The sequence below is a fragment of the Strix aluco genome, chromosome Z, assembly GCF_031877795.1.
Source record: "Strix aluco isolate bStrAlu1 chromosome Z, bStrAlu1.hap1, whole genome shotgun sequence".
NCBI classification, from domain to species: domain Eukaryota; kingdom Metazoa; phylum Chordata; class Aves; order Strigiformes; family Strigidae; genus Strix; species Strix aluco.
In genome coordinates this window covers 85361220-85388784 of record NC_133971.1, presented here as the reverse complement: position 1 = coordinate 85388784, position 27565 = coordinate 85361220, and the positions used below count along the sequence as shown (strand labels likewise).

At 42.0% G+C, this 27565-nt stretch overlaps 1 protein-coding gene across 2 annotated transcripts in view; it reads left to right on the top strand.

Annotated features, from left to right (window-relative positions):
• Window positions 1–27565, top strand: part of UNC13B (unc-13 homolog B) — a 219561-nt gene that overhangs the window by 179110 nt on the left and 12886 nt on the right. Inside the window, exons 29-37 of one of the 2 annotated variants that reach the window (XM_074812732.1) lie at window positions 2978–3074; window positions 3881–4024; window positions 4162–4239; window positions 5228–5305; window positions 5871–5906; window positions 12460–12548; window positions 15673–15825; window positions 17751–17874; window positions 25534–25590. In XM_074812732.1, the coding sequence (XP_074668833.1) occupies window positions 2978–3074; window positions 3881–4024; window positions 4162–4239; window positions 5228–5305; window positions 5871–5906; window positions 12460–12548; window positions 15673–15825; window positions 17751–17874; window positions 25534–25590 (856 nt within the window). The remainder of the gene's footprint in view (window positions 1–2977; window positions 3075–3880; window positions 4025–4161; window positions 4240–5227; window positions 5306–5870; window positions 5907–12459; window positions 12549–15672; window positions 15826–17750; window positions 17875–25533; window positions 25591–27565) is intronic. The other variant, XM_074812733.1, reaches the window with a different exon arrangement.

Genomic DNA, 27565 nt, shown 5'->3' with positions numbered 1-27565 from the left:
AAAATGAGCAAGATTAATTCACCTGTACAGTCTCAGACCACAGGAGCCAGGCTCATGGCCAGGCTGAAATTGCAGCCTTTTGTGTTACGTTACTATTGTGCAACCAGCAGAGGTAAACTTTCATTTAGTCACAAAACACCACTCCCTTTCCCGGCAGTCAGAACTAAGGCGTATTCTGTGCAATACTCATTTGGAGAGGTTGGCTATGCCGTCTTGAGTCTGGCTGTGCTGACCCCTGCAAGCACAAAATGTCTCTGAAGCAGCACCGTGAGCCTCTGCCTTGTGTCTCTGGTACGTGAGTCATTACGCTGTTTGCTTCTAGATCAATAATTGAAGCAGACGAGGAGAAGATATTTGCCATATAACAACATTTTGAAGCTATTTTTGCATGAAATCAGATTATTTTTATTAGTTTCCATGCTCGATAATTTTGAATATTGTTTTGGAAATGTTGCTTTCGTAGTCCTTGTTTTGGATATGTTGCTTTCACACTCACTGAGCAGCCCAAGACCTGATAATAAAACATTCTAAGGGGTGTTTGGCCTAAGATAACTCTAGGTATGTGTCACAGCTCAAAGCACATTTTGGTCCTGAATGTGCCCAGGGACTGGAAGTATTTATAGATGATTTATATCTCTTGTGTTTTCCTGCCAGCCTATAAAGGACAAAGTTGAGGCAAGCTTTGCAAATGTCATTACGTAATTTCCTGACCTGACCTAAGTGTTTTGCTTTGTCCTTAAATATTCATATTAAACCTCTTTCTGGGGGTAATGCTTGTTTTAATGGGTGGGGGAGCAAACAGACCACCACCAGCAGCCACTCAGCAGTACCTTTTTCCTTGCCACCTTTGTTTAGATGATTTGGTAGGACAGTAAGTACCTACGCACTTGATTTTGTACATCGACATATGGTAGCCATAAAAATAGGCAATGACTGTTCTCAATAGTGAGTGGCCCTTTCCTATGAATGTGGCGCAATAACCAAGGGTGAATGATAATCAGGAAGTTGCTCTACTTCTCAGAGTGAAAATTGTGGCTTCTGGCACAAACAAGTAATCCTCCCTATGCGTGGACCTATGACATGTGAAAGCAGTCAGCAACGTGCAACCTGGGAACTATGAAACAGACACAAGATGTGTAGTTGCTTCCTTGTAAACCACCTGAGTTCCCTTCTAAAGATTTGAGTCGTTGCTTTAAAATATGCTATTTAGTTTAAATCAAAATGTTGAAAGCTCAAGAAACTTGCAGCAGATGCCAAAATGTGCTGACTTTTAGGAGCCTGAAGTGCTATTCAAAAGGAGTTTTTCCAGAATACAGGAAGTCCGTATGTCTGTGACAGTGTTCCACTGTTGCTGTCCGTATTAAATACGGCTGCATAGACAGGTTGCTGTTGGCTTTTAACACTGTGTCAGTTACAATTTCCAATATTAGCATTGATGTGCTTTATATTTCGAAGTGTAGAGAGTATTTAAGGCTATCTAGTACGCTCTGTCTGTGAATTTGCTCTTGATCTCCCTCTCATGTCTGGCACATGCTTTCATGTTCTTTGCAAACTCAGCCCATAATTAACACAATCTCTATGAACACAGCTGCATGTTTAGAGGAGGCTGTACTCTGTGAAGCTCATATAACAATCTTTTGTATGGACTGAAATCACACATGGGCACTTTTTTCCTTTATTTGTGAATGCTGTTTAGTAATATTTGAAATTAAGATTTGCTTCAGCTGTGGTATGTTGGCACTTGCACACAACAAATCCTAGACAGACATTTAAATAAAGCTGTAAGTGGTATGTTGTTGCTTAAACACAGGCACACACACCCACACACACACCCCCTTTTGTACTGTGTGAATATGTCCCACAGAACAGAGAACAGAGGGATGACCAGCTGTAAGATCCCATCACTGAAACCGCTTTTCACCTTGCCTATTTGGCCAAGGTGGGGTTGTGTAGAAGCATTTTGTTCAGTGCAGAAGGTAGCTCCAGACACCACCTCATGTAAGGCATCTCCTTGAGATACAGCAGTGGTTGTTTTAGCAGTTTCTTGGATTCTGCTCTACCATTTAGCCTATCCTCCTAAGTGAGGAAAAGGAACAGAGACAAACTTTGCTGTCCTGCTTCTAGGACCTGCCTGTTTCGGGGACTTGACCATGCTCCAAGGCTGTTGATCCAGCACTTAACATGAACTAAGTTTGTGCTTCTTTAAAAGAAACCGATGAAGAGCTGCTTACAATGCTGGCCAGCTTCCTACAAGCCCTAGCAGATGCTATCACCAGAAGCATCTTCACAGTGAGATCAGCAACCCATAGAAATGGGTGTTCTAGAGAAGGCTTGGGGCAAGGGAGTGCAGGTTTAAAGTGAAGAAAACTTCTAGCCTTGATTCTCTTTCCTGGCACTCCAGAAGTATGTCTGTATCTGCAGATAAAGTGACTGAAGGGCCCTAGAAAACCGGTGCTGCTTTTCCTCTCTTATTACTCATTTGCAGTGCTCACTTGAAAGATGGTACACCCACATGGGCAGCAGGATAGTGTGCTGTCTCTCTTGGCATGCAGAGATAGTGGGTTTGGAGGTCTCCCTTGTCCTGTCTGGCACATGGGTGAAAGGGGAAGAAAAGACAAAGTGCTCAGAGATGATTCAAAGTTAAAGGTGGTGCTCAAGGGAAAAAAAGGAGAAGGTACCAAGGAAGAGGAAAGACAGGGGAGCGGACAAAACCAGCTCAGGACCAAGTCTTCAGAGGCTGGACTAGGCTGTGTTCTGCTGGTCCAGCCCAAGTGATGGTACAGGCCCTGCTCACTGGTAGCTTGCGTACAGGGAGGAGTATTTCTGGAAACTTTGGCTGCACACACAGATAACAATGTTCAGACATCCAACAGTGGCAAGCTTTCACAAGGCTTGCTGGAACAGCAGCGCTGTCTGAGTCTGGTTGGGGTGCTCTGTTTCTTCCTGTAACTTGCTGTCTTTCCTGTCCCTCCTGCAGGTGGTTTGAGCAGTTTGTGATGCAGTGGCTGGATGAAAATGAAGATGTTTCCTTAGAATTCCTGCATGGTGCTCTGGAGAGAGATAAAAAAGATGGGGTATGTAGGTTGCTCTGAGTGGAGGACTTGGTGCTACATCCGTCAGTGCCCAGAACCAAACAATAACACTTCGTAAATTCAGCTGTCATACAAATGGAGGATGCAGCCCTTTTTGCTTACTAAACAACTGGGAAACTCATTTATTTTAGGACTTTTCTCTACAGGTCACAGAGAGCTGTTTAATAGCAAGATGTACATCATTCATTTTATGTCTGTTCTGCTGCTGTTAATCTGTCAGCCAGGGGCTTGGTTCTCACTCATCTCTCTGTGTTTGTGAGAGGTAGTTGAAATATAAGGGACTTTGCAGGTACTTAGTCATGTAGTGAAAATGTGACCTTAATCCACTGACAGAGTAATTGTGTTCTTAATTCGCCGAGTATTCCCAATAGAGAGCAAGAGCCTTCCCATTCATTTGGTGTCTGATGGCACTGTAGTCTGTGATGCTAATGTAAGCATTCTCTTTAATATCTAAATTTTAAGAAAAATCTAAAAAAAGCTCTTCACACTCTCCTCCTTTCCTCATTAACTGATGGGCAAGCCGTGAATTTCATTAAGGGTCTCAGCATCATGGTATATTTCCTTGGTGCTTGTCATGTCATAGTTGGTGAAGGACAGTAAACTCATAACCCAACAGAACTGTCTGTTTAGCTCCTCTGGAGCAACTTTGAAGAGCTTTTGACTAATTCTGAGGAAGATGAAGGTTTTGGTTGTCCTGCCTCCAATAGGGCAGATGATGGAGACATCCATGAAATGGGTGTATTTCTGGTTTTTCCATTTGAGAATGACTCTTTGTACTTCTGTTTTAGTTCCAGCAAACATCCGAGCATGCTCTGTTCTCTTGCTCAGTGGTGGACGTCTTCACTCAGCTCAATCAGAGCTTTGAGATCATTAAGAAGCTGGAGTGCCCAGACCCTGTAATTGTTGCTCATTATAACAGGAGGTTTGCTAAGGTAATACCCTCAACATCCAGCTGTTTATCTTACCTTAGTGGGATGCAAAACAGTATGCTGGTTTTTTTGTTTTATTTCCTGGAGTTCTCCTGCAGTGATAGAGGACAAGTAAGAGTGCTGACATCTTGTCTTTGCAGACTATTGGGAAAGTGCTGATGCAGTATGCTGACATCCTGTCCAAGGGCTTCCAGTCTTACTGTTCCAAGGAGAAACTGGTGAGTTGCACTGAGCTTCTCTTCTGCCCCAAGGAATCACATAATTGTCCTGATGAAACAAGTTTCTCACATTGCGCCTAACCATATTGGTGTAAATATTTTCAGTATTGTTTTTATTATCATTTGTATGCTTTTGCAGATTGAATTCGTCCTTGGCCATAAAATAAAACTAGGTCTGGAAGATGATCTGCAGGGCTTGGAGTCTGTCAGGTCCCCTTGAAATTAACTTCCACTCTGCCTGGCTGTGTTATGTGTTGCAGCGGTGATTAAAAAGAAATAAAAAATGGGCACAGATTGCTCTGTAGATCTGGTACTCAGCAGCACTCTTGGTTTACTGTTGTCTCCATCTAACTATCTTGCTGTTTAATCTGAATTCAGTAAAATTCTATGTATTAATTAAAACAGAGTCTTAAATTTTTGTACCCTGAGTCTGTCCCATGAGGTTTTTCTATCTCCCACACCTGTACTGGGAATATAACTGCAGAGGGAAGAGTCTATTGCTCAGGCTGCCCTTGACTGTTGCTCTCAGGCTTGGCCTGGCAGAACCCAGATGTGTCTCTGAATGCAGCTTTGGCTAGCAGTTCCCCGTCTGATCTGGGATGCACACCATTCACAATAGGACACTGCAGCATTAAGAGGCTGAAGGTGATGTCGCTTGGACTCTTGCAGGGCATGGCAGGAGCTGCAGAGAGTTGGGCCTTGTCCTGACACTGATTTCTTGTCTGCTTATTCTCTGTGATAAAGCTGAGGAGGAAAATACAACAGCAGAGATCTGATCTGGGGTTTCTGGAATTGGCCATCCCATTTCAAGCTGGAGAAAAAATGACTGGTCTTTATGTTTGAGTGCTGAAATCTTGCATGCCCTACTTCCTATTTGACTCTCTGATCTGGTGGTACTTGGGGAAAAGTGTCGAGGCACAGACTGTACCACTGGTGAAAATGTGTTGGCATCCTGAGCAGTAACAGGCACCTGCTTCTGTCCCTTCAGCCCTGCATCCTGATGAATAACATCCAACAACTGAGGGTGCAGCTAGAGAAGATGTTTGAAGCCATGGGTGGTAAAGAGGTAAGAGCGCTAAGAGACTGAGTATTACTCATTCCTACTGCACTGTTACTAGGTTATTTGCATCGTACTGGTTCTTGAAGACTGCAGTCGTCAGGAGAGCCCCATGACACCTGGCACTATAATAAGTGTGAGGGGACAGTCGTGCCTGAAGGCTTTTCAACTAAATTTGTCATAAGATGCAGGAGTGAATGTTTTGAAGCACGGAATAGCATGGAGAGGAAAGAAAAGGTTACATACTGTGCTCACATGGGCTGGGTGTGGGTATGGCTGGTGGTTTCACAACTCTGAGGGCAGATAGATAGGTCTGAGAACTGTTGACATCAAATGATTTTACGTGGCATATAAATGTGGGACAGTACCTTTGGCACTAAATGTCCCATATCTAATATATTGCAGACATGCAAATAAGAGCTCTGTATTCATGCTTTGGATACTCAGGTGTATCCATGTGTTCTGAGGTGGCCATTTTTACAGAAATAAGGTTTTCCACCCCTAGATCGCCATTTCTGTTCTGATATAATCCACGTATCTTTTCTTTTCTCTTCTTTTTTCATTGCTTTTCAAGATTCGGGAAGATGAAGAAAAGGCTGCTGATGCTGATGTTAGGAGAACATTATTTTTAAAGCCTAAGTGCACTTCCTTTGGTTGTGTTGTGGTAGAGCCTGTGCTATGACCTGTATGCCAAGAAGAAAGTCAGCTTTGCTGATGGGCAGCTCAGTTTTTGCCTGTACTGCTGTTTCAAATCTTTCTTGTGCTCAGTGGCAGAATTCTATGAAGTGGCAAAAATCTCAACAAATACATTTACCCCATGAGGAAAAGAAAACAGCTGTCATTCTTTTGCACGTGATCTTAGCAATCTTAATTTCTGAACCCTACATCAAGAACTAGCATTATATGCTCCCGGCTGTAATAGCAGTGGTACCTCAATGCTCATTTTTCAGGAAAAAATAAACTTGTAATGAAATGTTTGTGAATTGGTTTATAAAGCTTTCATCCCTGTGCACTTAATTTCCCTTAAGGAATCAGTTTGCTACTGTTTTCCATAGTGCTGACCATTAAGTAGGGTGTCTCTGTATTTCGAATTGAAAAAACCACCTGATACTGTGTTAAATAGGGAGGAAAAAAAAATATTTAAAACTTCCTAGTCCTCTTCTCTGCATTCAGCCCTTTAAAACCTTCCTCTGGAGGTATGGGTAAGGTAGAACAGAGGTTATGAATCCACTATTTCCCCTGTATTGTGGAATCAAAAGAAAAAAAAGGGGAGAGAGACTCAGACTGCGAGGAATAAAACACACAGGAAGAAATGTGGCAAACATGCTAGGAAGCTGTTTTTTGAAAGTGATTTTTTTCTTTTCAAATGCTGCGTGTCCACTTCATTAGGCTGCTGCTGATCACCAGAAATAAATCATGCTGTGTTAGGTGCCTGCATTATTTACTATCCTCAGAGGTTTCCCTCTTGGTGATTGTGTAGTACTTTGCTTCTTGACTTGAAACCTGCCAGGTCTTCTGTCTTGCTAGAGTAAACAAGGTCTTGTCCTAGCTTGAGTAGTCCTTTTTCTGATGCAGATTGAACCTGACTAGTGAGTAACAATTGGTGAGACAATGGCATTGAAAATAGAACATGTAGACAAACATGCTGCTGGAAATGCATCTATGGGTTTTATCCTCTCCTTCAGGAAGGGCAGTTCTTACTTGCTGTGACAGATTTGATTTATAGTCATCTATATGTCACACAGTAGCTTGCACAAAAGTGAGCATTATTCTGACTGCTCTACCCAAAAAGAAACTGCTTCTTTGGAGGAGTGAGAAAGTAGCATGGCGGTTTGTCCTGGTTGCCTTGAACTGTTCACCTTTTTATGTTCTCAAAGGTGTTGTTGGGAGCTAGGTACTAAATATTCCATTGTTCCTGTGGCAGGTACGTTAGATGTACCATGTGTGAAGCCAGATCTTGGAGATCAGTTTCAGTTAATGTGTGCTTGTGTCTTCAACTGCCTCTGGTTCACAGATCCTTCTACAGCTGTAGCACTGCACAACTCTGGAAAGCTTTGAAGTGCTGCTGCTACCTAGTGCTCTTTGCCAGTGGGTCCAAAACACACTCCTACAGAAATCCTATCACTTATTCCTTTTTGTAGCAAGGGAAATGAAGGGACAGGGCTCACCCATAGTCACCCTGCAGTATAATGGCAAAACATGGAACAGAAGCACTTGCCCAGTACTATTTCTTGAGATGGGACTCCTTGATATAGTGTCTTCCTTTACTTTTTTTCCTCAAATGAGGAATGGTATCTTTGCCCCGACTTCTCTTATTCTTTTTCCAACTGTTAGTACTCTGAAGGCACAAAACAGGGCAAAAATTGCCCAGCATCTCTGAATTTAATGTGTTTACATCATGTGGTGGGTCAACATTACTAGTCAGAAACAGTAAATTCAGCAGCAGAGCTTTAGAGAGTTCTGTGTGGAGGGATTCTCTTGGGTCTGTTCTTGAGATCTCAAGGCATATATATATATTTATACACATGCACACACAGAAAGAAGTATCTGGAATGATTTTTAGAATTTATAATTAATACTTTAATTTATAATTAATACTTCTATTTCCCTTCTGAACTGTGTTGATCTCACGGGATCAAAACAGCTTCGCTGTAGCGTAGTAGCATTCTCAGACATTCCTGAAGCATGTTTTGAAAAGGCAGCATACATGCAGTGGCGGGTAGCATTAAAAGCGTAGTGAACAGTGGAATTGGGGGGTGAGTCCTGGGCAGAAATTGGGTACGTGAATACCTTTTGAAACCTCTGATTCCTCTGAATCATCTCCAGTAGACCCAGAGAATGGAGATGGTAATTTAGCTCTGTGCTAAAGCGGTCTATATAGATTCATTGCTAGTATGTGCCTGAACTTGGTTTCATTTATTTAACTATTACATTATCTAATAAAACCTAATGTGACCTGCATTTTCTACCCACCTCTGCAGTTTTCTTGCAGACTTCAGCCTGCTCTGTGTGCTGTCCCTGGCACCAGAATAAGCATTTCTCATTCATTTTGCTTGAGAGAGGTGGCTTTCAGCAGTCTGATATTTTCCTTAGCTTTTCATGAGTTATGAACTCATGGCACTGAAATTAAAAGGTGCTGTACTGCATTGCCCACTGCTGGAGTCTAGATGTGCTGTGGAAACCTAGTTTAAAACATTTCTGCACTTTTTTTTTTCCCCAAAGTCAAGCATGTGAGGTGAATATCAGAGACAAGCACTGCCTAGGGAACCCAAAGAATTAGCTGCTTAGTAGCAGGAGATTGTCATCATACAATTTTCATGTCTTTGCTTTCAAGCTAATCTGTACAATTAATGCTTCAGGAAACTCTCTTAATGCTCAGCCAGGGTTAGCCCACATTTTAAATCCTAAGTTAGCCACCTGAATAACAAATAGTGAGACAGTTTAGAAACAGCGAAGACTTGATAGGAATGTTCTCAAAGGATTTGCAGTATCTTACTGATTGCTCCTCTTTAGCATCCCACATGCTATAGCTAAGGTCACCCTAGTATTTGAGAAGCTGGCAGCTGTTGTCAGGTTCCTTACTCTTGTATCCTACAGGGAAGTGGGGAGATGCACGAAAATCCCGTGCAAGCGAGTCCCTAAAGGGAGGTTGGATCTGTTGAGCTCCCAGCCTCACAGTCACCTCTGCAGAGGGGAACTCCCAGGGGCTAGTGGAGGGAGGGGCAGCAAAAGTCAGCAATTTCAAGCTGGAGCCAGACAAATTTGCATAAAGTTACAATAGGGTAGAAGAGCAAAATTGTCTATCTGCTGATACGTCAGATCAGACCTGATGATGTCACAGGTTCTCTGGCTTTAAGATGTGAATTGATTAACATCTTCAACCTTCTAGAAGGCAAGAGTTATGTTTCTCCTGCTGCAGAGAAGCCTTCCAGTTCTGGTTGCTCATGCTTCTCCAGTGTGTGTAGAAACCAAAGAAGAACTAGTAATATCACTTGGAAGCCCATCACATCAAATCCTTAGATTCATGGGTTCCATTTCATCCACGAGAGAAACAGGAGAAGATCGACCTAAATTGAAGTTCATAGCACTGTGCTCTAAATGCCACCATTCAGATTAGCAGAGAACTTGAGGTTCCAGCCCTGAATGTGCTTGGATGAGACATTGAGGCCCGGATTCTCTGAAGTGCCAAGTCCCAAATCTTTGCAGGAAATTAACAGGACCCTCCTTTCTTCCCTGAAATGTAAATATAGGGTTACCTCTTCCCTCTTTGCATGCGCCTCAGTTTTCTGTATCACACATTTAGTCTCAAACACAGAACTATGTCCACACAAGCCATTATTTCCACTGAAATTGGAGCACTTGTTCATAGATCAGAAGCCACCTTGCTGGGGGTACTGTCCCATGTTTTGTACAGAGAATTTCTCATTAGCTTTCTTCCTCTGAATCATCTTAGATACACTCACAGAATGGAGATCATAAGCCTGCTGAGCTCCAGCTTCTGATAGAAATGGTCTGGATGTGACATATGGCAGTGACCCAACTGCCTAGCACTGCTTTCTGCTTTATTCTAGCAGGCAGATTTATCATCCATTCCAAGTAGCATTTCCTGCTATCAGTGATAGCCGATGTGCTTAGAATTCATTGGCTGAGAAGCAATAACAAAACGTGCACTGTTTCATTTGCGTGCTGTTATCAGTGCTTCACCATATTGGCAAAGAATAGTTTGCAGTTATACCACATGATGTAATTTATATATGCATAAAACAGTAGTACACACGTACTGGCACCTTCCTAATGGACTTAAATCACACTCAGGTAATTCCCTGAAATTTGCTTTCAAGCCGAAGCATGGCAATACCTAAGCATTAACCATCAGTAATGTATTCTGTGGACTCCTCCTTCCATAGTAGCAGTTGCTCAGAAGACAGCAGCCTTTCTAGGATGACAGAGGACTTCGTGAATACTGAACCAGAGTGCTTACCACCAGGGTTTGGCTTCCTGAGGGTGAGGCTGGGCACCTCAAAGTTAAATCTGAGCAGCTGTCTTGCCAGTTGCACACAGAGAGCTGTGAGCTGGTGTTCTGAAGGAGAGTGAGATAATGAAGCTCATCACCTGGGCAAAGCATTGCTCCAGCTGTTCCTTCTTTCAGTATAGGGCTGGCAATCAGCCTTTCTTCGTCTCCCAGATCAGTTTGCAGTCAACAAGTACAATAGCAAGGAGAAGCTTAGATGGTGAGCTCTCCAGTCACCTCACAGTAAAACAAGGCATTAATTGCATGGTTCATGAACCAGGGCAATGAGTTGTTGATGCTGACCTCAAACATCCTCTTGACATGTATCACATGCATCTGGTAGCTTATAAAGAAGTAGAAGTCAATAGCGAGGAATAGGTGTCTTGTGCCAAATTCTTATGGCGCTTTTTTTTTGAGCTGGAAAAGCATTACTTGAAATGTTTTGATGAATCATGAACTAACTGGTCCTACCTCACATCTACCAGAAATGGCCAAAATCAGAGGACTGTTCAGTGCCATTAATTGTAGATAGCAAACCAGACAGCTTGTGACTCCTTGCTCCTTTACACAGTAGGAGAAGGGAAGGATTAATGTAGGGGCAAGTCAAACCACCACCAACAGATGCTGGTTTTGTTTTGTTACCTACAAGCTTGGCCAGAATGACTGCTGACTGGCATGCCGTTATCTTCCTTCTGCCTTCATATAGCAAGGGAGTTACAAAGGTAATAGGAATACAAATTCACTTTAATAAAGGAAAAATAATCAGAACCAGCAATGCCTAAAGTTATAAGGCTTAAGTAATCATCATTTGCTTGGGGTTTTTTAAATTATTTTTAAAATTCTGATCCAGGAGTTTCATTAGCATAGGTTCAAATGCCTAATAGAGTCAGTTTTCCATGCCAGCTTACAGCAGGAAAATGAACGGATCAGATTCCAAATCCCCTAAGGCTTGGATTTCTCTGACAGGTGCTGGGGAATATGAAAAGGGCTTCAGCACTGAATATAGAAGTGGGAACTCCTGTCAAGTTCAAATCCTGTATAGCTGCATGTGTGGATATACCGTAAAAATCTAAACTGATTTTTAACCAGTGTACTGGTATCTGGCTCATTACATTTGTAAATAGATACTCTGCCTTAGAGCAGAAGCTTAGAAGCTCTGAATGCCAAATGCAAACATTTCTGGAAGGTTTTTGTTTTACAAGCAGCTTGCCTGCCTGCATACAAAGGCAAATCTGTTTTACAAGTTACTTTTTCAGAGCAAATGATCCCAAAGCATTCAACATGTATTGTTATGTATACACACGGGTAGGTTGCTCAGAAGGGGCTGTTTAGAGGCTGGAGGGATGACTACAGCTGCAATACAGGTCACTGTTGAATGTAAAAACAGGTGTCTTTGGGTTGATAATAATGGAGCAAGCACTTTTTTGCAGAATGTGCCAAGATGTCAGCAGCATCCATGTAGTGCACTTCTTTTTCTTCGTTTTGTGAAGTCTCCTCTGAACAGTTGTATAGAAAAAGCTGTCTGGCTCCATGTGAGAGTAGAGCTACTTGTGCTAAATACCCATAGCTGAGATTATGCTCTCCGAAAGTGATCTATGCACACCAGTTCCTGCCGTGATATTGTGGCCAGATTTTCAAAATAGCTGGGGAGCAGTCTTCTGGGAGCAGTGGCTGGGTCAATCTTCAGTTTGAATACTTGATAGCAGGGTGGAAGGTGAAATAGCATCTTTCAAGACCAGGCATGAAGAAGTGCACAAGTAAATAACATCCAGTCTGAAAAGCCCTTAGAGGGGTGAAACGACCCATGAGCCCAAGGTAATGCACAGTGCTTGATAGTTTCTCAGCCTGCTTACTCTGTTTACCACAGGGAGTTCATATTTACTTTCTTTCTCAACTTTAAAAATATCAGAAGGGTATCAAAGGGTACTGGAGCCTGGGGAAACCACTTGCTGCTGTTTAGGCAAATATATGTTGGTGATTTCACAGCTTCTGTAACAGCAGCAGGCAGTGGAGGAGAGCATCTTAGCTGGCAGAGTCCAGTGGTAATAGTTCACCTGCTTATCACGAGTAGCCTCAGCAGTGTAGAGCAGCACTGTGAAGGACAGCAGACTGCCCTCTGGGTTCAAGCTAAATGCTCTTCTTTCATCCACAGTTGGATGCAGAAGCAAGTGACCATCTCAAAGAGCTCCAGGTGAAGCTGAACAATGTTTTGGATGAGCTGAGTGCTGTTTTTGGTAACAGGTGAGTGTAACAAGGTCCCTGTCCTTGAAGCATTCCTTTCTTTTGTCTAATCTCATTCAGTCAGGTTAAGAAGAGAAAAGAAATTCATGTCAACTACATTATAAATTCATGGTCTTTCAAATACTGAGACCTTCTAAAGAAATGAGAAATGTTTTTAAAGTCTCTCTTTTCTATATTGCTCTGCTTAGAAACGTAACATGGAGATCTCTCAACTGTGAAATGTATTTGAATTACATAGAGAGATTTTTTTCACTAAGTAGTGCTTGTCAGTAACGGAATTGCCTGCTCCTTTATTGCTCGGAAAGCAGTTTCCAGCTTAGCGTTTATGAAGCAACACTCTTGTTTAAACGTTCTGCTCTAATGTATGAAACAGCTGACTGATTTCTGATTGTTAAATGAATATTGGAATAAGAAGGAAACAGGTTTAGAATTTGAGATTGACTCGCAGTGAATGGTGTTTTCTAATGTTTCAAGGGGAGGAGCTCTTTAAAGTATTGCCAGAGTAATTGATGGCAATTAAATTTTACTGCAAATCATGTTACCATTTACCTGAGGATAAAAATGCGCTCGACTTTATAATAATTTTGTAGTGAACCATAAAAGATGTCAACTAAGCAAAATCTAGAAATACAGGGCTCCTAACTGATCTTCAAAAGCATCCACTTCTCATGATAAACCCCATTCATTTCATGTTGTGCTATATAACAAGATTAATGCAGGTGTGAACTGTAGTATAGCTGAAACACGGGCAAGGGGAATAAAGCAAATTGTACCAACTTGGCCTCCTACAGTCTACAGATTTGCAGTACTTAGGACCAAAAAATCATGGTGAGATTTGTCAGCGACTCTTTGGATTTCAGCACACAGAGCTAAGTGGGGAGATAAGCGAGGAGTTCCCATTGCGAGTAATGGATGCTATAGCAAGAAATTGAGAGATTCAAACTGTAACTGAATTGAATTGATAAGGTTCATAATTAGATGGAGGATGAGTGAAAAATTATAATTAGGGGGTGAATTTTGTTATCTGAAACATGGTGTCGCTGCTACATGACAATTAGGGTACAATCAACATTTGCAAATATGATTTAAAGAGATTATTCCGTATCAGCATATATACCAGGCAGTGTTTCAGGGAGATGTGCCAGCAAGAGATTTAGCCAGTCAGATGGCTCAGATGCTTCGCTCATTCCTAAACAGTAATAGGCAATGAAAAACAGAGCTGCAGTTACTGTATAAGCAGGGTCTTCTAAAGGATGTAAGTGTGGGAGGTAAGACAGATATCTGCAATATTCTCTGCAAAGTCTGTAAAGAGTTGCTCCTACAACACTGTGCACACCTGATGCTGCAGATCTTAACTTTTCTTCATCTGTATAAGATAATTGTGCCTGCTGGGAAAGCAGCACACTTCCATAGAGCCTCACTAGCTTTGTGCTGGGAGAGAATTATGTCTGGACACAGAAGAATTTTCTGCTTTAAAGGTTATCATAGAGAAAAGGAGCCTTGAAACGGTTTGTACTTCATGCAAGGCTAGCTGCTAGAGGCTGTAGGAGTGAAAGAAGGAATTCCTGCGGAAATTAGGGAGCAGAAGACCCTATCTGACAGCGTAGGTGAGGTTCTTTTAACTTGCTGCTCTCCAGGGCTCCTTTTAAGCTGTACATCTACACAAGCTTCACTTTCAGGTGAACCTGTTGCCACAGTAACTGATTTATCATTTTTCATAATTGGTGATGTTTTTACCTCATACTAAGTTTATCTTTTAAGGGATTCTGGTTTTTTTCATCCCCTGGGTGGGGGTTTACAGCATCTTGAAGCAGGGTCCTGCAGCTGATGCAGTATTTGGGAGAACTGTGGGGTGAGATTAGCCTGTTACAGAACAGGGACTGTCAGCAGTACAGGAAATTCTTGGTACTATTTTATTTGATGTGATTTGTGTCTCTGGTTAAGCCGTCATTGTAGCCACAACTGACTGCCTCAAGCCACTCTCTGCTAGAAATGGGGAAAGTGGAGGCTATATGGATAGACAACTCTGGAATTGCTCTCTGGAATTGCTCCAGTGAGAGGCAGGCTAGAAGTGAGCAAGGAGGTGGCAGTGCAGGAGAGGAAAGAGGTGATGGGGTAGAGAAGGAAGGTGAAAGCCACAGGGCAGAGGCGTTGTATGCTAGCACCCAACCCACACATGTCCTAGGTGGCTCACACAGCAGAAGTTCAGGCCACCGATGCAGATATAAAGCTGACTTCCAAAACTGTGTAACTGATCTTAAATCTTTACCCCAGCTCCTAGCACTGACTCCTCTTCCTGGTTTCAAACCTCTGTGCCATTAGTGGATAGCTAAATGTCACTTGTAATGCCTGTTGTTAGTAACTGTTCTTTTAAATGTCAAAGCATTTTCCTTTATTTGCTGAATTGATATGTTGACAGCTCTGCTGATCTATTCATCATTTTTAACCATTGTGTTATTTCATTTTGAACCTCCTCTGAGCAGTAAGAGATGGAAAAGTAACTGTGCTTTAATGCCTTGCATGTCACTTCATCACAGTGACATTGCTCATTGCACAGCTGAGCCCCACATCCCATTTTGACACTTCGATATAGCACAGACTGTATGGCAGTGAACTGTTTTCAGTCAGTGCCTGCCTTCGGGCTGACTCTATTATTTTAAAGACTTAGCCTATGATGGGTCATAACCCACCATCATACTGCTGATACACTCCTGGGTGCTCAGAGATGTGCATGCGTTGTGCCATTGCTCTGTACGATATCCTAATCTCTGTGGTGTAACACCCTGTGTAGAAAGCAAAGATACAGCAGGGTGCTTTGAGCTAAGGGTAACAGTGTTTCTTGAAATCAGGAATGGATCATTTCTTTTTGCAAGTTGAATGAACAAAATCCTCTCAAATGTGATTGTCTTTCATGTTCAGATGTGGTAGGCTGTCTGTGGATGATGGGCATAAGGAACTGGATAGCATGCCTCTTGGTAATAAATACAGTAAGCAGCAAATCTCAGGAAGGAAGAGTGTGTAATTGAGTGCATGGTTTATGGACTTGCAATATTTTACCTTATGTACTGGAGCTGAAATCTCTGCCACTGATAATCTTGTTTTTGCCTCTCTCCTGTCTGTTCAGCTTTCAGACTCGCATCGATGAGTGTGTCAAGCAAATGTCTGATATCCTCTGTCAAGTGAAAGGGACAGGAAATGTTACTGCTAATGCCAGAAACACAGTTGCACAAGATGCAGATAATGTCCTGAGGCCATTGATGGATTTCCTGGACGGAAAGTAAGGCAACGTTCAAATACGTGTTACACATACAGTGCATTGGATTGGGAACAGGATGGGGGAAGAAAAAATAGCTCCATGTTCTTGGATTGCTCTTGAGCTGTCCAGCCTCTGAATTTTCAGGAAGAATGAATGGCTTTTGTTCCCATGTCTGCCTCTCTCTCAAGCCCTGGATCACCTCTTCAGCCTTCATTCAGTGCCAGAGGACACACTCAGTTCTCCTTCTCCCTCTGGCAATTATAGCAATCAGCAAAACAAACTGCTGATCAGGTAGTGGGAAAGACTGAAATTCTAAATTTACTAGCTATGGCTCTTTTCCTGTACAAATTGTACTGTAGACAATTAGCAAATGTATTGCAAACCATACTTACATACTTGATACATACAATACTCACTATCCCAGTCATTTTAAGCATGTGTGTTCTAGTCATACCTGGTGCTGCTCTGACTAGAAAATAAGCTTCTGAACTATGTGATGTACATAAGCTTGATCCATTGCTTTAATTAGCTGTTGCCATTAACACCATGCAGCATGATTCAGCTGTACAGGGACTTTTTGTGGCTAACTGCACGTAATTCTCATCAGCTAAGCCTTGAACTATAAAGAGAAATAGTTTTTAATCACTGTAGAAGTTAAACTTCTTGCTGATGCACAGCAGCTCTTTATTTTGAAAGCAATTTCCATCAATTTTCATAATAAATGCTGCAAGAGATGTGAAGCTTTACAAGTTTAATATATAGTTTCTTTTGTTGCTCTTTGCGTTGATTGCCTCATCTTTCTTTTGGGTCACCATGTAGTAAAGTGACTCTCTGCAGCAGTCATTACATCTAGGAGCCTTCTCGTCTGAGCATTTTCCATGCATGCCTTCACGAATCCTGCGAAGCCACCTTCCTCTGTATCACTGGGAACTTGCTATGCTACGGGATTTTTGTCCAGCTGTGGAGCAAGTGATTTTGATTATGATCATCCAAGCCTGGATTATTTTCTTTCCTCCTTTACAGAAGGAGAGTCTTTTTTGATGCTTCCTACATCTTATCCACATCAGTCTTGTCCCTGTTCAGATTTGTTCATTTACTGTTTAACCAGCTATGGGAAGAAGGGAAATCTGGAAGATGTTACACAATGTAGAAGAGTCAGCTATCGCCTGTGCACTGCTACTGGCTGCAGAGTTCCTGTTTTGTAGTTCTCCCTGTGTGATCAGTAAATGCCAAAGTCCAACAATCATTTTGAAGAAGAATCTAACATTTCTTGGCCTTTTTGATAGCCCATACAATAACAAAGGAGGAATAAGGGGGCGATAAAGCAGAACTTCTTTCTGTAAAAGCAGATAAACATATGGCAGGTGATTGGTGGTCAATGCAATTGCAACAAAATACAGAGAAATCCAAGAAGTGCTTTGAGGTAGTTATAGAAGTGGAAGATCTAGAGACTTGAGCAGCTATCAGAAGCTGTGCAGGAATTTCTGCATAACAGTTTGGGAAGTATTAATTTAGGTATTCAACAAAAATCATTATAATAACCCCTCAAAGTTTAAAACCTATTATTCTATATTTCTTTGTATTTTTTTCCTATATACTCTGTAAGTCCAATATATCAGGAAGTATCTTCTTAAAGAGAACCAGTTCAATGGTGCCTGTTCTTATTTGGACTATATTCAAACACCATAATTCAGTGAAACCTTCTGTAATCCCGAGGTCAATAAGTAGAAGTGATTGGGATCAGAAATGTCTATAATCTACTTTGGCCAAATGTCTTCAGTGATAGAGCTCCAAGTCCACAGTGAAGACAGGCTGTACTTTATGAAAAGGGAAGATTTCTACCCTTAAAGCAATCGTTATGACAAACTGCTTCTCCCATACACATGTCCTTTTTCCTTGCAAATTGCATTCTTTGAACTTACTCAGTTCTTGCTCTCTCCCTGCAGCCTGACACTGTTTGCGACTGTGTGTGAAAAGACGGTGTTGAAACGGGTGCTGAAAGAGCTCTGGAGGGTGGTAATGAATACCATGGAGAAGCTGATTGTTCTGCCTCCTCTTACAGACCATACGGTAAAGCATTTTCTCCTTCCTGACTCATAGCAGAAAGTGTTGCCATTGCCTGTGTAACTTGTCTCCTTGACCTAATGAGTCATATGTCCAGGTAAATTTGCCTGCATGTAGCCTGCTTGAGGATGGAAAAATGTGACTGTAACCTAGTAAGGTAAGACAGCAGCTCTTTTTATAGTAGGGTTGCAAGATACAGAGCACACTCTAGAAAAAAAAAACAACTAAAAATCCATGATCCAGAAGGAGTTGCCATCAAGTATATCAATTGAATTGACTAGGGATTTGCATGTGGGATTTGCATGTGGGATTGTTGGGCAGTTAGTGTTGTCTTCATGGCATTAGAACACCACCTGTAAACACTTTTGCCTGATTATTGTCATCTATTAGTCAGGTGTCTCTCTGTATAGATGTGGTTGATTTGTGCTTGCTTTATAATGACACCACCCCCCTTTTTACCCCCCAGAAGGCTTTAACATCAGTATGGGCTGGCATGATTTCTCTGTCTCTGATGTTGGGGAGTTGGAAGCATGTCCAGATAGTTTGCCTTCAAAGGCAGTCTTTTATGAAATTGTTCAGCTGTGTGGACGTGCTGGATGAATGTGTGTCATGAATGTAGTGATTTTTTTAACAATGGAAGATTAACTCTTCCCCAATTTTGAGAAACTACAGAAACTGATTAAATGTCAGTCACACATGCCCAGCTGCTCAGGGGGATGACGCTCAGTTGGAGGCAGTGTGAAGTTTGGGCTATAACCTCATTATTTGGAGATGATCCAGAACTTCTTTTCATCTCTGTGTTGGAGTAAACTTGCAGTCTGTGGATAATTGATGCTGGGGGTTTTTTTGTTCCAGTAGTGGATAGAACAATAGTGGTTTTCACTATTCAGCAGTTGTCTATGTATTTGGAATGGACTTCTTGGGTTGCAATGTGTAGAGAAGTGATGCTAACCTGCATCTTGCACTAGGTGTTTCTTGCTCTGAGGGAAGGCCTTTGTCTCTGGCCTTGATGACGACAACCTTTAAACAAAACTGCTGAGATGCAGTGTGCTGTCATACCTAGTAAGCATGAATTATCATGAGGCATAATTTGCTAAAGACTGCTTGCTTTGAGCTCAGATTTGGAGTAATCATTTCTGCTTGCCCTTTTAATTTATAAAGGAGAAAAAAAAAAAGTCTAAATTTAAGAGGATGAAATTTCTTTCTCTCAGTTGCTGTAAAAAGGAGTTTTTGGGGACAGGTGCTAAAATCATCACGTAAGAAAAACGTTAACATGACCCCTTCAGAATGGAAGCAGTGAGATCAAGGGCCTTGGAGAGAACCAGGGAGGAGCTGATGGAGCTTTATACTTGCTAGTTTTTAATTTTAAAGGTGGAGTAGGAGAGGGATTCAGTGCTTGTACCATGAAGAAGGCAATAGCTGTGATCACCCAGTTCTTCCAACCTGTAGGATGTTGCTATAAGCCGCTTCCAGTTTTTTTTTACTGTTGTGGTTTGAACCCAGCCAGCAGCCAAATACCACGCAGCTGCTTGCTCACCATCCCCCCAGCCCAGGGAATGGAGAAGGGAATTGGAGGGGTGAAGGAAGACTCGTAAGTTGAGATAAAAAACAATTCAGTAATTGTAATAAAATAAAACAATAACAATAATAGAAAGTACAAATGGGTAATGCACAATGCGACTGCTCACCACCTGCCAGCTGATACCCAGCCCGTTCCCTGCTAACGATCCTGAAACACCAAGATCCTGCAATCATAATCCCAGAAGCGAGAGAGAACACCCTCCTTCCCAGCCAATCCTCTTTATATACCAACATGACATGACATGATATGGAATATTTCATTGGGCAGTCTGGGTCCAGTGCTCTGGCTGTGCTTTCTCCCAGCTTCTTGTATACCTGTGCACGGGCAGGACATGGGGAGTTGGAGAATCCTTGAACAACTGTAAACATCAGTGTATTATCAGCATTCTCCTCATACCAAATCCCATACTGAATCCAAAGCACAGCACTTGTTCTAGCTGCTAAGAAGAAAAATTAACTGTATCCCAGATAAAACCAGGACACGTACAAAGAGTTTCTTGTTGCTGTCACTTTAGTTTCAAATAGAGAAGCTCTTTTTGTGTCATGAAGTGCATCCTTGGTTGTCTGAGATAATGCAAAATGCTCACAGCTGGATTTTAGCTGTCTAATCAGCTGTATCATAGTGAGGAGGCTGAACTCATCCAAACTGGAAAAGAGTTGCTGTTTCAGAAAGGCAGTTGTGAACAATGCAGTGATTAAAATGGTCTTGTTTGCAGTCCTTGAGCAGGGAACCTGTGGCAAGGCTGGATGGGCTATAAGGGCAAAGAGCTGCTTCCACTATCCCCTGGGACATAGTGATTTATTCTGTCACCACCAGCTTTTCATCATCCCTAGTAGTGATGGCTGGCAGGGCAAGGCAATGCAAACCTCGGGCTTGGCAGTGTGGGCAGAAGCAGTACTTTCTCTTTGCTGTTCTACTTCTTTGCCATGCACCTCTTACCTAATTTTGCTTTCTTTTTTTCTTCTTTTGAATTCACATCAGACACAGAAAGAGCCCCAGCCACTGTAACTCACTTTCCTCCCAGCCCTCAGCAATAGAAAGCCATAGTGCTGCCTCTCCATGTTTGAAGGACCACTGGGTGAGGATGTCCCTCCTAAAACTCCTCTGCAGCCCTTAAGAAGTAGGGGATATTCACGGTAGAAGAGTCCCTTTTATGGAATATTTTCTCTCCTTTCTGTAAAACTGCCAGAAGTGCAAAAGTGTTTTTGATGGTGGTCATGGAAAACATACTTGGGTAGAAGGTTCCTGACACACTGCAGTGTGTCTCGCTTGACACTTGCATGACCCTGCCACTGCACAGAGCTTTAATGCCTGTTACTCCCCAGACCCATCTATTCCACTTAAATTAGCTCAGCCTGTATTACACAGGAAAGAAAATCTGAGCTCCTTCCATTCTCTGCTGCTTCTGGAAGATTTTGTGTAGGGTGGGTCTCAGGTGAGAAAGCAGTCAGCTACTGCCAGACAACCTGCGGGTGCCTTAATAACTTTCAGATGAGTGTCTTCTACCTCTCTGAGCATTGACTGCCTGTGGGTTGTGAGATTAGTAGCAAGGCATCTCCAGTAACTCACCAAGTAGTTCACACCTCACTAGTTTTAAGTAAAGATCCACATTTAATTAAGCACTCTCTGTCTTAGATGAGTGGCTATGCAAACACAGATCGCTGGGAATCTTTATTTTGGGGTTCAGTGCACAATGCTTAGGGATATTAACGGATTAGTTATACATTTCATTCTCCCTTGCTGCTTAGGACGAGACTATAGCATGCCATCAGTGACTAGTCAGGTCAGTGAATAGTTGCTTAATTTACACACAGATGATGCCTCTGGAGCCTGTCCTTTATTTCGCACGGTATGCTGCAGACATTCATGTGAGGCTCCATTTGTGCTCACTGTGCTTTTGCTACTTGTCAGACTTCTCTTCACTAGATGAGAACGTGGTCCAGGATAAGAATAAAATTTTCGTTAAGCTGCAGACAGATTTTAAACATGACTTCCAAACTGTCTGTTCTTCAGGCTTGTCTGCAAGCAACACTACTCCAGAGCTATTCTGTGGTGGAGGAGAGTGTGGCTTTAAGAAGTTTTCTGAAACCTTTCTTAACTTGTGTTGGTTTAAATGAATCCTCTCCCTTGTGCTAGCTAGGAGAAAAAAAGTCCAAGGCTGCCTCTGTGCTGAGGAGAAAAAGCTTTCTTAGCCTTGAATGAAATGATGGTCTGTGAACTGCACATGTGCCCAGATCTCTGTACCAACAGGCAATTATTTTCCCTTTTTCATTCCTACTTTTAAGCCTATTTTCTCAGTGTTTCGTACACCACAACAGCTAAAAAATAGTCTTTAATTTTTAATGGGTGGTAGAAAACATTGCCTGATGATGAAGTTTTTTTAAATTAACTTAAATGCTGCTAATAAAAGATCAGATCTCACTGTTGATGAATGTAGGAATTTAAAAAGTCTGGGAAAGGAACGTACAATACCAGATGAAACTTTCTTGCACTGGTATGTCGCAGAAAAATAAGCCTGAGTAATAATATGTTTTTAAAAAAAGGACTGAAATTCAAAAGACTTGCAGTAGGCTTTTGTTTCCTAACTTTGTCAACGGAGCAGTAGGACAGTTAAGCTGTGAGAGTTTGAGCCTCTTGGAATATAAATCAGTGCAGTGCTGTTGGCTTCTAGCAGTTAGACTTGAGTCAGCTGATGATCCTTTTCTAAATGCTCTCACTGAGTGGAATAAAACAGTCAGACCATTAACAAGGAATGTAAAATCTTTGTGTTATGGACTGTAGATGTTTCCAAAAAGTTTAGGAAGAACCAGGAAAACCAGCACTAAGGTCTGTCCTCTTTCCAGCTACATTTGCCACATAGCTAGGCAGAAACAGTTCATAATAAGGACTTAATTTTTCCTCATCTTCTATCCTTGGCATTTTAATCAATTCCATTGTGGGCAGCTTTTCTCAAAACTACCTGATATTTAAGTTTAGTTGTTTTCATTCCCTAGAGGCGCACCTGGAATAAGTGATGTCTGTAGAGTTTTGTTATGTTTTCCATGAATAAATAACTTCTTTGAGGAGGTGTAGCATCTTGTTTACAAGAACGCCATTTGGCAGAGGTAGGACCTGTCCAGATTTTGATTAGATGTTACCAGCATTGATGACAAACTCAATGTAACAGTAAAATAGCTTCTCTTTGCAGACACATTGACAGAGATTGGCACTGACTGATGAGGATTTTCTTAGCGGGCAAGAACTGAGGAGTAGTTATCTGAGCAGCTTTGTTCCTTGAAGCGTATCAAGTCACTGGGTACTGTTCAGCGTTACCAACCTGCCCTCCTTAGAAGCCTGCGGCAGGGAGACTATATGCCTAGGCTAGTTAATGTTGTTGTTTAAATGTATATTAAAAACAAAAGTGTCCAATGAAAGTTGAAAATACTGGATCAAGGAATGTCAATGTTAGTGTGTTTTGAGACTCCTGACTTAACTTTTTCAAAATTCAGGTTATACAAAATTTTTTTTCTTTTCTGTTTGGTCAACAGTCATGAAAACCTTAAGTTTTATGACCCATAAGTCAAACAAACTTCATGACCAATTGTACAGAAGAGCAGGTGCTTTTGGGTACCAGAGCGCTGGCTGAAGCCATGTCCCCTGGTGGGTTATTTGGTGTGGCCCACAGTGAAATGTCTGTGTTGCTCCTGGTGTGCAGTCATGTTCAACCTCGCTCACTGGAAATACAGAGAATTTTGTACTCTTTCAGTTTAGAGAGCTGTACTCCTTAACACTACCCATTGGATACTGGCAGTAAGTGAAGCCCCAGTCTCATTTCAGAAGCTTTCCTTTATGGATGCATTATCCTTGCCTGCACTTTTCCCCCCTTAAGAGTTGTGAATTTAATCAATTATCAAGAGCGTCTGTTTAGCTACAAAGTCAATAATGTTCATTTTGTATTGAACTGTATTCAGCAAACATAAAAGGCTGAGGAACAGTGAGGGTTAGGTGATCATTACGGATAGAGCAAATAAAGAGATTGTCTGTGATTTGAGGTCACAGAGTCTTTCAGCTTGAAGAAATTTCTGAAGCTGACAAAACTAAAGAAAAAGTATGTCATCTAAAAATTCACTTGTGGACTGCTGCTGAGCAGAGGGTGCCCATTGTCCCTAAAGCAGGTCTCAGTCTTTCCAGTGTTACAGCTGTAAACTGTTTGCCTGCTTTTCTTCTGTAAAAGGGTACCTGCTACCTCTAGCGACCAGTATAAAGACACTTTTTGGCTGAGGGGAACCCATCTGTGGGGCTGATGTTAACTTTAATCCTAGAAAAAAAAAGAATTATTTTAGCAATGATCTTTGCAGTAGCACACAGTTCCCAGTGTCTCCTCTGCAAGTGACTGTATGGGATAGTTCCTGCACCACAGACTGCTGACTTAAAAGGCAACAAATACTGAAGAAGGCAGCAAAGAAAACAACTGAGTGGCATAGGCAGGGGCAAAGGGAAATATAATATTTCCGGGTTTACATCTTGCTTTGTTACAGTTTGAGGGATTTAGGAGTGAGGAGTCGTCATGGCAGTTGTGGTTAAGTGGGAGAGTGAAAGACTGTTGAGAACGGGTAGTAAAGAAGGAGGAAGGAGGGCTGTGGAAAGGAGAACTGGATTTACTGGAGACCTTTGGGGAAATGTGGTCCTCATGGAGCCAGCAGTCCTCAAATAAAATGGGCTTCATCTTATCCCAAGTATTTCCCTGAGCAAAAAGACCCTACTGGGAAGTGACACCCACCAGTGTCTGTCCCTGGAAGCTTATTTCAGGCATTCAGCTGGGACATTCCCCAGACACTTCTCAACTGATACCTGTGGTGACATTTACACATACTGCTAGCTCCTAATGACCAATTACAAGTGAGGAGAGCCAAAGATCATCTTTGAGAGGGCAGTGCTCCTCACATACCCAAGGCTTTCCTGAGAGAGATAATGGGGGGGAGGTTTAATTAGGGAAGATGGGGCACCTGTAGCTTTGTCTTGGTCCTAAAGCCCAAATCTAAGTAGCCTGAAAGGGATGAAATGGAGGGCAAAGTTTCGTGGTATGAAAGATGTGCAATTCATAGCCAGAATTACAGTAGGCTGAGGTTTTATTCTGAGCAGGGTAATAGGTAGTTGTGACTTTTTTTAAAGAAAAAGGCAAAATCAGATGAATGAAAAAGAGCGAAGTGGAAGAAAATAAATTCCAGCACACCCCATAAAGCACCTCTGGGAGAAGAGACTGGAGAATTGTCTTGGTTGCTTTTGGCTTTCTCATTAAGTTTTGGACTTCACTCCCCAGGCAAAAACAATAATACACAACAGAGAAATGCTGTGTTGGAGAAACGGAAAAATTTCTTTGTTGTAACCATTGCAGAGAAAGTATGTAAAAATCCATTATGCTAGAGTGTAAGTGACTTGAAGCAAGATTTCCCATCACTGGGATTTATCTTCCCTTTTTGTTTCTTCACTGGTCATACAGCATCAGTAAGCCACAGTGGAGGAAGAAGAGCCATTGGCCAAGCTTTTGACATGTAAAGGCGATGCTGTAGTATTCACTGGACTTTGTTTGCCGCTCTCTCACCCAGAAACTGCTCAGATCCAGTTTTGTTTCTAATCTGATGTGTGCTTACCCCCACCCCACTGATTGAGCTCTACTTCTATAGAGAGGTTGTCATCAATTGTGTGATCTTTTTCTTTGGCCAGTCTTATGCTGTCTTCATGTGTATTTAGACTTGAAATCTAAAGGAGCGCTTGGAGATGAAGCGAATGCACTGCCTTCACTCCCAGCCCGTGCAATCCACTTGAAGGCGCATCCTGTTTAAATGGGTGGCAGCTGTAAGCAAGGGTGAACCAGTTAGCAGAATATTGTGCTCCGAAATAGCTCTTGATGTAGTATCCACGGAAATGCCAGGTTTTATTCTAGGTAATAAACTGGCAAGGAGTCAACTTTTTGTGACTGGCCTTGGAGTGGTTATGTAAAGTTCTAGCTGTGAACTGACTTGCTCAAAGGAAAAACATGCTAAGCTTGTTTATAATCTTTTTTTTCCCCCCTTCCTTTCTTTTCTAACTTCTTGCAATCATAGGGCACACAGTTGATTTTCAGTGCTGCTAAGGAACTGGGACACTTGTCAAAGTTGAAGGTATTGTTCTGCATGGCTTGTGTTAATGTCCATTGTGTAAGCATGGGAAGTGTAGTAGCACATAGCATGTCTTGTGCTTCCAGTGGTTTTTTTTGTTCAATGCAATTGTAGAGAAATGCTTTTAAATGCATTAAATGTGCTTTTAAATGCATTCTGCTAGCAGTAGTATTCTGTTTAACTGTTAAATTTTATTGTGGGTTTAATCATCAAAGTAGTTTCTTCTGTAAATACAGTGATCAGTTTGGTATATCAATTTAAAATGAAAAAAAGTACAGTTCTCAATATCTGGCCAGTTCCTCTGTATCCCCATGTATAAAAGGGAGGCTCCTACGTAAGGCATAATGGAGATATAATAATGATGAGAGTATCAGTCAGAAAGATGATTGTGCTAGCTATTGATTAATTAGATGAACTGTTGCAAAAATAACTGTTGCTTATGGAAGAGAGCCTGTGTCTGTAAATTCCTTCTGCGTGGGCTCTCTTTACAGGCAAGCTGGCATTTAGCATGAAGGCTATGTTGATGTGTTTTGACAGTGCATGACATGAGCATTACTAAGTGCACACCACCTCATCATAAGCCAATCAAGCATTAATTCACTGGTCACGACAGGAATGGTATGAAAATAGTGATGCCTTACAACATTCAGATTGCACTACGTTGTGGTTTGACTTGTGCTACAAAACAGGTGTTGTGCAAGCGGTCTAAATCTGAAGCGTCACAGGGCACAAACTGTGCTGCAAGGAAGACGGAGCTGGATGTGAACTCTGTCTCAGAGCGTGATCAGGGAAATTTTCCCGCAGCAAAGGGCATTCTCCTAAGTGATTAGTGCAATTTCAAAATGCATTTGTCTTTTCCCATGATCTTTTTTTTTGTCTTGTGCACTTGTTACAGCTGTCCTTATACGACTGTTTCCCTTGCCCAGCAGACACATTTTACATACACATGTTTATGAGTCAGGACAGTACACAATTCATTTAAGGTAGTGCTTATTAACAATCCTAATAAGTGATCTGGACGTGCAGGTAGGTCATGAGATGCACACGCTTTTCTCTGGCTGCATTTTGAGGCTGTTACATAGCAGTTAACAATGACATAACATAAACTTTCAAGTGTGGTTCCCCAAGGGAATATCTGTCACATGTGCTGGGGGACAGTTCCGTGCACTCCCACAGCCAGGCTGTCGTCCCCGGTGAAGTGGTGACTCCCGAGGATTGCACTGCCTCCGCTGCTTCCTGCTGCTTCCTGCGTTTACAATGCTCTGTGTTGCTTCCATGGGAGAAATGGGGAGAGAGGAGCTTTGTAGCCAACCTGGGAGAATGGGAGCTGGACCACAGCCTCCAAATGTGACTCCCTGTTCCTGTGAGTATCCTCTTCCCCTTTAAAAAACATCAGCAAGAATGCAGCATTTTGAGAAAGAGAAGCCATCCCTGCCTTCTACACACACTCCTGGTGTCAAAGGGGGAGAGCTCTGAATTTGCTCCATTTCTCCTCCCAGGTCACAAGGAGAAGTTTGTGCACAGACGACTGTGAGTTCCTGTGGTTTGATTGCATTCTCAGGCATAGCCAGTGACATTCACTGTTGTCTTTGACTTCTTCCGTATTTTCTCATTACTGGAATTTGTTAGTATATACAAGGTGCCGTTTGCCAAGAACGAGTTGGAAGCTTTGCTGTTTTCCATTCACACTGGTCAGAGGAAGGGCATTCCTCAGCAGCAGCCTGTCTTCAGTTACTGTAAAGCTTAACTTCGGTAACTCTGGACTGCATTTTTAGAAATGCACATAATCATGCAAATCAGGCAAGCCCCAGCATGTGTTCAAGCCTTTATTTGCGGATCACATACAGGACTACAGCAGTACAGGTACACAGGATTTTATACGTGGCAAGAGAGCAAGTGTAAAAGCACTCTACCACCTGAATTCTGGAGACCTTTAGTTCAGACAGATGTTGAATCCAAAAATTTCCAGAAGAGTAAA